The sequence below is a fragment of the Mizuhopecten yessoensis genome, unplaced genomic scaffold (genome assembly GCF_002113885.1).
Source record: "Mizuhopecten yessoensis strain PY_sf001 unplaced genomic scaffold, ASM211388v2 scaffold2891, whole genome shotgun sequence".
Lineage (NCBI taxonomy): Eukaryota > Metazoa > Mollusca > Bivalvia > Pectinida > Pectinidae > Mizuhopecten > Mizuhopecten yessoensis.
In genome coordinates this window covers 489,358-503,554 of record NW_018404771.1, presented here as the reverse complement: position 1 = coordinate 503,554, position 14,197 = coordinate 489,358, and the positions used below count along the sequence as shown (strand labels likewise).

Here is a 14,197-nt window from a genome sequence, read left to right as displayed (position 1 = left end):
GTTTTTTGTAACACGATAACCAGACCACAGAGGCCAGTATGCATGCATGATGTATATACAGTAATATGGGTCAAAATCTTACAGATCTATTTAGACAACTTTTCACTCACATGTGTATAAGTGTGCTGTTGGTGGCTACAGCTTTAAATCTGTATTTATGTTGAATGACTGAAAACAATTCTTCCGGTTTGTAATCTTTTTTTTCCTTTTTCTTTCTTACAAATATGTTTAATGACCACTGTGCATTCTAGTCCCTTCCAAACAAGGAGAGGCTTAGGCTATAGGCTGTATACACATGTACACAAACATTTGTAATCAAGTTCATTACAAGGTGCCACTATAGAGTGTTTAAATCAAACTGAATAATCCAGTAACCTTTTAAGATATTCAACTAGGTCTCCCATATATATATATACACACATTTATATTTTATTCAGACATGTGGACATTTCTGATACCAGGTGTCGTACAATCTTCATCAACAATTCTACACCTTATTTATCAGATCCGTCCCCCATGAAGACGTGGACGTTCCATCAAATGTCAACCTCTCACCCATGCAATGGACAGTTCCTGTTTAATCCATCTGAAAATTCTCAAGACGCCGAGGAGGACGAGAAATTGATTTATCCTTCCTATCTAATGAAAATATTACATTAGGCAACCTACAATGGGCTCTGAGACGGCCAACTGAAAAAAGCGAGCTTCACAATCATCCGAAATACCAGATGGTTAGCAACAATACAGGATAATACACAAATATCTGTTACCATTGAAACTCAATGGTTAGCAACAACAAAGAGGATTGCAACCATAAAACTCAATGGTTAGCAACAATACAAAACAATAAACAAATATCTGTTACCATTGAAACTTAATGGTTAGCAACAATACAGGATAATACACAAATATCTGTTACCATTGAAACTCAATGGTTAGCAACAATACAGGACAATAAACAAATATCTGTTACCATTGAAACTTTATGGTTAGCAACAATACAGGATAATACACAAATATCTGTTACCATTGAAACTCAATGGTTAGCAACAACAAGGAGGATTGCAACCATAAAACTCAATGGTTAGCAACAATACAAAACAATAAACAAATATCTGTTACCATTGAAACTTTATGGTTAGCAACAATACAGGATAATACACAAATATCTGTTACCATTGAAACTCAATGGTTAGCAGCAACACAGAAGATTGCAACCATAAAACTCAATGGTTAGCACTTTAAAGATGTTAGCAACAATAAAGACATTTGCAACCATAAAACTCAATGGTTAGCATTTTAAAGATGTTAGCAACCATAAAACTCAATGGTTAGCAACAATTAAGATGTCTAGAACCATAAAACTCAATGGTCACAAAATCAATGACTTCAACCATGCATTCAAATGATTTAGTTAGCAAAACAGATTAAGACAACCATAAAATTCAATGTGTACAGGGACCAACATCAATGTCTTTCCCACAAAAATTCAAAGGAAGTGGTTAAAGAATGAAACAAATTAAAAAGAACTCTGAACTTTGAAATTTAAAATTTTATTTTTTTAAATCTGATTTCAAGATGAACCAATTGTAAATAATCAGGTCAACAGCTGAAAGGGGACAGATTCTGATTATAAGCTTACTGTCTTTCTCCGTGTCTTAAGGGTAATGAAAGCATCCCAAAAACTTAGCCATCGTCTGTATTTTTTTTACACTACTTGGACATGGGATGCCCTTTCTAGGTCTGTCACACACAGCCTTTACACTTCTGGTTAAAACCAATTTGCCCTCAATGAGGACCAGCCAGGTCTGACTATGGCTGCCCGGCACACTTGATTCAGGGTGAGCGAGTTGCTACAGTGGTACGGCTCTAAGTAATCCCTATCCTAATCAATAATGATAATGCTGTAGATTCATCTCCAAATATTTCATTGTGTTCTCTAGCAGAAAAAAATGTCCATTTTAGATACTGTATCTATCTTCATGCGTTTCCTATCGAAACATTTCCTTTCAAAATTGGATCTTTTACTGGGTCCCGAGGGCCCTATAACAGCTTATAAAGCCAATTTTTGCGTTACTACGAAAGATTTAAAATCTTAAAGTGGGCCATTTTAACTGCAGTGTCCCAAATAAATTGTATCAATGACCTTCAAAACACAATTCAAGGTCAAATTCAATCTGATCATCCCTGCAATGCCCTGAATTCATTCCAAAAAGTGATACATAGTAATTATGATTCTCCATAACCTTACTCAAGGACCCTTAAAACATATTGAACATTCGGTCATCATCATGTGTCATATCTGTTTGGCTGATATGAATATTCATCGGCCACCTGTCATGATGCGTGAATTGGATGCTGTCACCTTGCTAATAAGACAATAATGAATGCATGAGGTGTTGTAGTATTAATGCATTGTTGTGCACTGTGTTAAACGGAAGGACGTAGCTCTTCTCTGTCTCCCCGTGTAATGGAGGGTCGCAATTTGTACCTAACTGACCTCTGAATGACCTGTCAATAATCTGCCGAAAATGTTTTTAGCCAACAGCTCATTATGATAGTCTGTGTCAGATAAACCACATGTATCGAGTGTTTTTTCTGCCTAAATTTTACAGAAGTCTACATGGACTAGGGAATTTTTTTTTTTTATTTAAATTGGAAGAATACACCTACTTTTTTCTTCATTTTAGGGAATATAAAGCACTTTTTTGCAAGGGGAAGTAACCCTGTTTTCTGCAAGGCAAGTAATCACATTTTTTGTTGTTTTTTCCAGTTATAAACATTCTATTCCTCCAGCAATATTTCTGTGTAAATATACTGTATATGTACGTAAACATTTTAATGAGTCATGTACGATTAATTACATCCTAAGGATGAGTAGCTTAAAATTCTTTCGTGTAGGTACTTCCATCGCATATTTTCAAAATATCAAGATGAAGTTGTATAAACTTAAACTGTATAACTGATAATTCATGCCTGATAAAAGACAGAAAAAGCTGATAACAACATCAAGGCACATAAACCAACTCTTACTGGGTTTTTTGTAACCGTTCAGTCATTTCTGAAAACTACTGATGTAGATATTACTACATCCTAATTTCGTATCTGACCCCCAGATTACGGGGACTGTTTCCATCTGACCTGTTTCCAGTGTAAATAGTGTCACTTTGATCTGACATTATATACATAGAGTCTGGCGTGTTCTAGAAATCTAAAGTCAACCACGATATAACCTGTAGTGTCGGTCTTCTCATCTAGTAAATGTTCAAGGATGTTTATTCAACAGTGTCATCTGTCTAAACTGAACCTTGTATAAACCAGACACCTGTATGAACTAGATACCTGTACAAACCAGAACTTAAATTCAAGCTAAGTGTTTACATTTCTATGTGCAATGAACCTGTGTAATCAGAAAACCTGTATAAATCAGAACTGTAACTTAAGATCCCATTGTTTACATTTCTATGTAAACTTAACCTCTGTAGTAAGAAAACCTGTATAAACCACACATCCAACTCCACTTGAATTTGGTCCAGGGACCTATTAAGCAATCTTTTATTTTTCTAATGAGACCACCATTTGCTCATCCCCACAAGGTAGTTTTCCTTTTTTTATTTATTAAATAAAATGATATAAAGGGACCTCTCTCCTAACAGACCGCATCTGATCCTTCCTTGGGATGGTCTCTTACACAGATTTGATTGAAGGTCCAATGCAGTGACATCTACACACAAATCATAAGTCCTATGCTCAGTATAATTTTAGGAGACACATAGATTTTTCTTAAAATACTTAAATTTTCTAATGTTGGCCCCATAATTTTTTAACATTACAGTGGAAATGACCAATAGATAATTTGTCGATATATCACTGCAATGTGTTTATTTAAATAAGTCTTATAGACAGGGTGGTCTTTATAGACAGGTGGAGTTGAAGTTGAGTTTCGTAGCCTCTACCGAGCTATGTGTTTTCTAATAGTCTGAGGACAGACAAAGCTAGAAAACACACAACAGAGAGAGACAATTGTTATATCTATAACTTACATGTACCACAACAATCAATGAGACCTATTATGAAACAGAATATCCACATAAAAGTTGGGGTCAGGTTGCTATCGCTGGCATTTATATATATATAACTATGTTTAAAGTTTGCAGGCAGCTGACTACATAAGCATCTTCTGTATCGCCACACTAAGTAATTACAATAGAAGGAATCAATCAAGCCGTCACTGACTCCATATATGGTCGTCCCGCTCATGACCACAGTTCAGCACCGCCACGAAACTCTGGCACAAGTGACATGATATAAAACCCCTCAAGATGGCGGCAGGTTGGTGGGTATGGCGATCAATACAGTCAACATCCACCACAAAATGTCTTTTTCTCTTATTGATTAACTTGTCTTAAACCATTATTTTCATGTTAGTGGCCGTGCTCATCAAAACTGCTATACCACACATCTTTGTGATAAATGATACCATTCCCCGGCTTGCTTTCAGGCAATCATGCATCTCTCAACATGCTACGTTTTTTAAAGAAAATCTGCGGCAGACTTTACACGTAGATACTAAAATATCTGACATTTCACAGGAGAAACTTAACATTTGTGTCTGGAAGGTAAAGGTAAAATACACAGTAATAACAGGCAATGTAACATCGGTTTCAATTACTTCTTCACCCGGAGTTAGATTTTGTCTTTTCCTTTTTCAGCAAGATTTTCATTCTATTGTTTCCAAAATTTTAACTTTAAGGTCACCAAAATGTCAACTCTTTCTTTTATTATCTGTCCAGATGTTAACTCAATTTTCCCCAAACCTACAGCTTTATTTTCTGTTTTCCTGCTAAATTCGATCAATTAATTACACATATCAAGACAAAATTTACAAAAAAAACCAAAAAAAAACCCAGTAGATATACAAAACAAGGCAGTAGATATGAAAGTCACAAAGTAAATATGCATTAATCGTTATTTCTGACATATTGCTCTGGTAAAAATGTAATATAGAATAGCTAAACAGTAGATATAAAAGTAACAAGTAGATACACCAAAGTCATACAGTAGATATTAAATTCATACTGTAGAATATAAAGTCACACAGTAAATAAACAGTAGTCACGCAGTAAATATACAGTAGGCAAATATTACATGTAAAGTGTTTCAATAAAAGATACACAAAACAAAATGTCATAAAACCTTTAGATAACCTGTCACAAATTTATTGATTTCTGAAGGCAGAATCATTGTTGGCTGCCATAATTCAGTGTGCTGTGATCTGCAGCGCGGTATCGGTCCAGTGGCTGCCGTATCTACTTCAGTACATGATTATGCATTCACTAGACACAGGGATACACAATCCCCTCGACAATTGGAAATCTTTTTGATTTTAACAATATAACAGACAATTATTCAGCTCTGTATGGAGACACAGAAACACTCCACTCCATCAAACCAGTAATCTCCAGATCAATTTTTCAAAATCACTCGGTGTTTGCCTACTATAGGGCTAATTGCTATGTTTTTTTAGAATTTACAGCAAAGCTTTAGATGTTGTTTTCTCATGAATATTGGAAAGGGAATTCCTCCTCGAAGGTGCAGACCCCTATACACTGTTGATAACCAGGGGAGGTATACACAGTGTGGGTTGTAACATTTATTACAAGATCTAAGACAATCTGTCCAAATCTGAATCTCCTTGAAGTTCTTCTTAAAAGTTTGATTTGTCATTAAAATTATGTTCATTACCAAAAGGAATCCAGTTTTACAGGGCAGGGATACCAAAATAAAGCTATTTAATACTGTCATTACAGGCTACCTACAAGTTCAGCTCCCAGTGTCCAGCTACATTCTTCCACTAGCTTATCTCCCCTTAGGTTGAATAGAGAATCAGACATCAAAGAAACCAACGTTTTAAAAGTCTCATTATTTTTGTCTGATGGCAATATACTTCAATTCCTGAAGATTCGTCTTTTTTGAAGTTTTTATATATTTTTTTTATAATTTTGTAAACGAAGCAAGTTTTCTTTAGCAAACTATGCTAGGTCCATAATACTTACAGGTACATGTATGTAAAATTTTAAGTTTTAATTTCATTCTTTCAAATTTTCTCCGATTTTATTGAAAAACACCCTATAAGAGTGGCTTAAAAAATAAGACCCTCAACATATCAGGGATATTGAACAGAAAGATGTTTATAAATTCTTGGCTATTTTTTATTAACCAATTTTCTGAAGAAATATTATTTCTTTTCTCAAGAAAATGGCTCAGGACTGAATACGTAATGGGAAAAGATAGAGAATTAGGCCATGAAAGCTCATCGTCGCCCATTAAAATCCTCGCCTGAGATGGTATAGGTTAATTGATAGAATACAGGTACTGTTTTATATGATCGATGAATCTTTGTACAACAGGAACATCTACCGAAGTGAATGAGGAGATACAACAGACAACTAGCCTTAACACACTCCCTTGTGTTGTCAACATTTCACGTCTCGTTTCTATTATCTACTACATACGAATACAATTGAATTAGCATATAAGACCCAGTGTAAAAATACGCAATATCGACATTCAATACATAGGTGGATTTAAATGCCTGTAGAAGATTATTCACACACATGATAACCAGTGCTGGCAGTAGATAGCTTCAACACAGGGTCACTGTATATATATATATATATGTATCTATGTACAAGTGGTATATAATATATATTTATTTACATGTATTTAGAGCAGAATTCTCATTTACCTGAGTGTTAGGTTAGGTTAGTCAATATATACCTGTCTGTGTGAGGTAGATATAGATACAATATATTCACAGACATGCCAGGTGTCTGCTTACCTGTACGTACAGGTATGTAACCTTAGCGTCCCTGTACTTGTTGATTGCCCAGTTATAAAACAACAGGTACAAACTGGACATCTGACCTCTATCATACTAACTGTATTACTTACAACAGATACATATTGGAAACTTGACCACTGTCTATTAAATTGTATAGAGAACTCCACACAAGGTAAACCAGACTGACCAGCAAGTGCGGTACATCAGACTGACCATCTCAGTGGGTCTGACCACTGACCATCGACAATATTATTCACCTGTACACATGTGTGCAGTTATTAATACTGGACCAGAAAGCTTGAGGCATTTTTACAAAATGACCAGACTGATTGCCAACATAAGTATGTTGGCTCCTTCCCCTGACTAGAAATATAGCTGTGCCTAAGTGAATAAATAAAGGACTTAATCCCCTGGTCAAAAACACTACCTAAGTACTAGTGCTTTAGATATTTAATGCTTGACCAGTATACACGGATGACTTCCTTTGACAAACCTGTACAGTGTAGCGTAACAAATTTTTCATTAAACGGGTCACTTTGTAAGAAATTGCTTGTGTCAAAGGCACATGCATCTGTAGCAGGGTCATAATGCTCAACTAACCAAATAGCATGATTAGGTACTGGGTGTGTGTGTGTGATATGGTCACTCACAACCTGAATAATCAACATTTAAGTCGGTGCATGCGTCTTCTGTGACAAAGATTAGTTCAACATGCCGAGGGAAACTGAAATATTATTCACTGGCGCCCGTTATAGCTTGAACAGTTGGTTAGAGCACCCAGCTCAAGTATGCATGGAGGTGCCGAGTTTGAATCCTCGGAGACTGACAGTTGCATTTTACCCACTCATTTTTACACAGGCTGCTATACCAACTAACAAAACAGTTAAATTTCTCCTAGATCAGTTTATATACCAATCTTTACATGCTTCAGAGAGAGACCTGTTGTCTGATTTATCTCGGTAAGGACAAACTGTATGACAAGGCCATCTGTAAATAGACCTTCTCCAGATCCCTTGACCATATGGCTTCAACACCAGTTAGAAGTGCTTTCACACACACTGGTCAGTTTTGTAACAAGGACATGCTTGGCAGCTGATCCTGGAAGCCTAGTCAACAAATCTTTGTGCCTGGCCTTATGGCCTGTGGGTAGGATAAACTCCATTAAACCTTTACGACCTCTCATCATGGCTCTATGATCAAAACACTGCATTAGATCTTGATATAGCTAAACTATGACATCACAGTGACATTTCAGGGGAATCGGGGCAAAACACTGCATTAGATCTTGATATAGCTAAACCATGACATCACAGTGACATTTCAGGGGAGCCAGTGTAAAACACTGCATTAGATCTTGATATAGCTAAACTATGACATCACAGTGACATTTAAGGGGAATCCGGGCAAAACACTGCAGTAGATCTCGATATAGCTAAACCATGACATCACAATGACATTTCTGGGGAGACAGGGAACAAGATTTACTTAAAAGATTTTTACTGGTGATACAAATTCAAGCCATCAAATTCAATCATGGCTCTTCAAAGAATAACTGTTATAATCCAAGTCGAAAAAAAATAAAATAGAATTTTAACAATACAGTGATAAAATTGTTCTTCTGGTCACATATACGCTTAAGATACATCTACCTAAACACAGGTCACACTTTTTACAACCTCAAGAGTCAAAAAAAGGGCACTCAATTCTAGAAAGTTTATGGTATAACTGTCTTTTTCTGATCCAGAATTACAGGAATCGAGGCCCACGATACTTGAGATCAAGTATTGTAGCGTCCAATTCCTAGTCAATATCTTGTCTAGGGAACTGGGCTCTAGATTTCTGAGATTTTTACGGCCTGCCAATTTGAAGACCATACATTACACACGTCAACTTGACGTTACCACCAAGAAAATACCGGGAATCGGAGTGCGACTACAAATAAGTTTGGACGTTTACCGATTTAATTCGTAAAAACTGGAAGTCGAAATCAAATTAGCTACTGGCTCCATCTGTTGTAAATTTTTAAAAATAGATTCCCTCCTCGTTCAATGCAAATATTAAAAAAAATACATTCTGGTAACGATGAATTTTATTTCGCCACATTTGGAGGAGCACATAAATACAACATTTCACTACCCTGATACATGAATGAATTCTCCATGAAACACTGACAAAATACTTAAGGTATAGGTTTCATGCTCAAATCGTAAGATATTTTTAGAGCAGCACGATATGGGAATGATTGTTATGATGGCATTTTTACGCGATCCAGAACATCTGAAATGTTTAACCGCTGTATCCTCCTCTGGATAACTATTTCTGCATGTACAGTAATACGGCTACAGACCAGCAGAAGATCGGCTATGCTTGTCTCAATCTTCCCTGCGTGAAGCAAGTCTGTTGAATAATTAATTTTCTCTCTATGTAAATTACATCTTGTACATCAAATTCTGTTGTTTTATTTTCCCAGTTCCCGACACAATAGCATATGAGGTGAATCTGATCTAACATACAACAACTGCAGGCTGACTGCAGATTTTTTCGGAAAAAAAAGAAGAAAAAAAACATCCCTGGTCTCAACATATGTGCCTGGATGGAAAACATGCCACAACCCTCCTCAGCAAAGCTAGACATGTTTTCAGTCCATGTTTTTCCTAAAACGGCCATGTGGGTTGCTTGAACAGCAAAACACCGCAACAGTTGTTCAATCAATTACTCCAATGTGAAGACAAAACATAACATCTGATAAATGGAATAAACTTGTCCGTCTTTCACCTCGAAATAAACGAACTTCATTGCTATCAATGAAATATTACTCTAAAATATGTCTGTGGACTTAGGCAGTTTCTCAACAAATTCCTGACCTTTGAAAAGAAATCAGAAAATTATTTTCAAAACTCCCACATTTTGTCAAATTCCTCAGAGAACCTTAGTCATTAGGGGATAGATACAGACGAATTTATGATATCATCCAAACACACATCTCAGCATGACAGAATTATGTAACTGTATAAAAAGCCTTTAATATCAAGACTAAAATACTGAAACTAGAACTTATAAACATTATCTACTGCAGTAGATTTTACGTTAACTCATTCACCCCCCTGAAGATACATTTGAACTCATCCGATTCAAAGGTTGGAATAGTGTATTATGAAGTTTCAGGGGTGAATGAGTTAATACTTGCCAAATGTCCCTATTGTGGCAGCTCAGACTCCTGAATCTTGACTTTTTGAAATCAGTCTCAATTCAATAAACAGCTTAAATTATGACATGCTATATGCCATTATTTGATGAAGTGGTCGTGATTTTAAGAGCTTTTTAGACAATTTAAGGTTTTCCCAGACGACTATTACATGTTTGAGAGTATATATATGTACAATAACTTATCAATGTATGTTATATAAAAACCCTGTCTAACAAATGTCCTGGAACACTTGCTGTGCTACACAAATTAAACCTATAGTCACGTTATATTATCCAACAGCGGACACTATGTCATACTGACACACACTAAAGACAAACAAGCATATTCTACCTGCTCACCAGGTCCCATTCTGTTTACAAAGACATTCTATACACCTCTCTCACACTAGATAAACGCACCTGAGAAATAAGTGAAGAAATCAACAGGAAATGTCACATAAGACCTACCATAATTTCATCCTCTTTCTATTGATATCCACGTTCCATATCATCCATGTGCTTTTTTTTCTCTTTCTAGATCTAATTCACACAGCCAACGGTTTCCTGTGATATTTATGACTATACACATTTGATATGAGGCCGGGTAGCTGTACCCATTTAAACCACGATAATACCTCATTGTAACCAAGGCATTTCTTGGTTGTATAAAAGATTCTACCTTTACACAAACTATGAACACACACACACACACCTTTGAATATTTCTTGACCCTAACATCTGTCTGAACTATGACCCCCCAGTTTTCCTTTGTTATGAGATGTATTTAGCACATTACACCTACACTGTGGCATCTGTCTGTATTTACCACAGGTAAATTCATCTCAAATCTAACTCGAAACACGCAACTTATAACCACTGTCAACTCAGAAACATCCAACTCCCATTAATTTTCAAAAATAGTCATTTCGAACTAAATATTCAAAATTAGCAGTCTTTCATTTAGTGATTGTGATTATCAATCATATCTGCCAACTTGGTTTGCCATCAGCTGTTGTCTAATGAAGCCGTTTTCCATGGCGTATTGATTTTCTATAACGGTGTCCTGTATTATCTGTTAGTTACAATACCTGGGAAATTCTTACCTGTATATGAAATTAAGTCGAACATCAAGGGTTGAGGTTTACTAGAGTACGCCCAACTCTTTAAAATATCGGAAAATGGATACATTAATATATAAGAAAACCTCTTTTAACGCAATCACCAGTTTTAACCTGTACATGCATTTGAGATGGTCTTAAACATGTTGTGTGGATTTTCCTATTTGTTAGAATTTTATGATTAATTGATCATTCCAGATGGATCATACACCTGTGTTCTCACACACTGTTTACCTGCACAAAAACCCACTTCATAGAAACACGTATTTTACATATGATATCCCGTCACAGCTTCGTTTGATGACTAACAGTGTACCTACAACACCGCCTCAACTCACCTTGATATTTGTACAATGACAAGATCTGAACGTTTTTCAGCTTGTTGTTTCAATTTTTGCAGACCTTTGATAAGTTATGAGGACAAACCAATGCTGATACCTTAACAGTTTGTTGTATATGTCCACTGACACATTTTAATGTCGTTTCTACGGCGACCACTTCCTGTCTTCCTAGGTGTGACAAACCAAAGTTGTGAACTATTATTTTAATGCTTAGTCTGATTATAAAATCGTAAACAGGATACAAAATCAGTGGATTCTTTTTCCGCATAACAATTAAACAGCGATAATAAAAGTGATTTTCTCTTCGGATTATAATCATTTAAGCAATACTTTACCAAAATAAATGCAACCTTTTTTTCTCGAAATAACTCGACACATCAGACAAAAACTACTTAACAAATAATGCAATGTAAAGGAGACCTTTAATTTGAACACTCCCAAACTTTTTTTAGAATTTTGTGATCTTACTCGCGGCTGCTTTCGAAGATACCAGCTCCATCTTTTTGTATCCGAAGAATGTTCGGGAACTTAGACTATGCTTTTCTTAATAGTAAATTTTAGTTCAGGGAACAAGAAACTTAGACATTTTGAGAAACTGCTGCCCTTAGGTAAATTAGAAAAATAAAGCATAAATCACCTGCTTCACCAACATAACAGTGTTTTTTAATCATCTGAAAACGATAACGCATTTAGTTTATTAATTATTTGCGCCCATAAGGCTTTGTTGGCCAAATGGTTAAACTCATGCAAAGACACCCTAAGTCAACTCTTTTGCCACATTTAAAATCAAATACACTATCCTGTTGGCCGCGAGAGCCACAGGTAGGGAGAAGCCACCAATGGACATAAAATACAGCAAAAAGATTATCGGCAAACATAAAAGCGAGGAATCCTCATTCAAGTCGCTGTGTGATGGATTATTTAACCATGGGAACGGAAGAAAGGGAAAAATACAAAGATGTAAAAATTGTGATCGATAAGTGTAGTATAATTAGCATTAGTGTCTAAATGGAGCGTCCTATAGCACCGAGCACAGATTAAAGCAAAGCGACCAACAGCAAACACATAACATTGATGGACAAAAATTACTCACTCGTAAAATTTGTTATTACTGGGATTGTTTTCTGCATCAAATGCTATTAAATATTTTTCAAAATCGTAATCTTTTAATTATTCTTTTTCTGCTATTTGAAGAGCCATGTTTTTTGTGGGTTTTTTTTATACCCGTGAATTTAATATTTTTCAAAGTTGTATTCTCTTAATTATTCTTTTTCTGCTAATGGACTGACGTGACTGTATTGACATTGCTAAAACACATCAGATCCTACTTACTCTTTTGTTATACAATTTTATTTATTTTAAATTTTACGAAAGAACAGCTAGTAAATTTTATATCACTAAATGTAACACTGTATTTCAAAATACAGTCATATATTTCTAACATATGTGTTCCGCTGAAGACATAATATGACTTTTTGTGTGTTTTAAACAATATATTATTGACTTATCTAACATGATAAACATGTGTTTACTACTTCCTCCCTCCAGGATGCTATTGTTTACCTGTGTAGCAGGATCTGCTATCTCTACAGACCTTACATGAGGGGGGACACCAGTCACCTGTTCTAGAGGTGTATTGAGATCTCTACTCGACGTGACGTCATAAATAATACCACATTTAATATTACATAAGAACAATCACCCTTATACACATCCAACAAGGTTTCGGCAAAAATGTCAGAGCTCATGTGCTTCAAAGTTATATCACTATGATTATTTTGGCCACACACAAAAAATAGAATTTCTAAGCAATCGTTTCTGATAAAGCAGAATTTTGAGGGTGTTAAGCTGTATTTTTTCCCCTTTAGCTTTAATAAAGTGCATCTACTTAATCTTTTATAGATTGCTTAGCAAACAATGAAACATGTATAAATGTACAGCCCACCCATAAGAGATCACACTCTACTTGGTCTTTTTCGCAAAATATTTCATTCAAGAAAATTAAATCAAATTGAATCTGAATGTTTCAAATAGATTTACCAAGTATATAATTGATATATACAGATTGATATCTCAAACTAAAAGCAATTGACATTATCTGATAACATTATCAAAGGAAATATTATTGTTTACCTTTTTCATGTGTCACCACTTCAGTGGAACTCTTTTGAAGATGGAGGTACAAATGGTAGTAAAATGTCATATATCCTTAATACTAAACCATACCTATCTACCTCTATCAATGACATCAGACAGGAGAAGCTGAGCCCTAGCTAAGCCCTCTTCTCAGTAAGCCCCCTTGGCCAACCCATCTTCTCCGAGGAGCCCCTATGTACCTGTATGTATGACAATATCAAAGAGAATCTCAGCTCTGGCCTACCTTCTTTGCTTCCTAGCTCCACTGAGCCCCCTATCTGCCTGCATCTATGACATCAGACAGGAAAATATGAGCCCTGGCTAAGCCCTCTTTCTCTTCCAAGCCCCTTATGTAGCCTAGCATTGGTTCTTTCCCCTAAAGCTAGCCTCAGCACCCTATCTTCTTGTACATATAGGACATCAACATGGAGATGTTGAGCCCAAGATGAGCCCCAAAGCTATGTACCTTCTCTATCTTTTAAGACTGTAACAAGTGGTTTCTATAAAGATACACCTGAACCCTTCATACCTAGCTGATCACTAAACATTAAATAGTTAATAGTTTGGTTTGG

At 35.8% G+C, this 14,197-nt stretch overlaps 1 protein-coding gene across 11 annotated transcripts in view; it reads right to left on the bottom strand.

Moving 5' to 3' along the window:
• The window catches only part of LOC110446617 (bromodomain adjacent to zinc finger domain protein 2B-like), an 82,745-nt gene that overhangs the window by 43,445 nt on the left and 25,103 nt on the right, over nt 1-14,197 (bottom strand). For 4 of the 11 annotated variants that reach the window (XM_021491853.1, XM_021491852.1, XM_021491851.1 and 1 more), the window contains exon 1: nt 10,499-10,674. The exons of 3 other annotated variants lie outside the window; for them this stretch is intronic. In XM_021491853.1, coding sequence (XP_021347528.1) covers nt 10,499-10,501 — 3 coding nt within the window. In that variant the 5' untranslated portion in view covers nt 10,502-10,674. Of the gene's footprint in view, nt 1-10,498; nt 10,675-14,197 lie in introns of those variants that run through there. 4 more of the 11 variants (XM_021491850.1, XM_021491857.1, XM_021491858.1 and 1 more) reach the window with 1 other exon arrangement.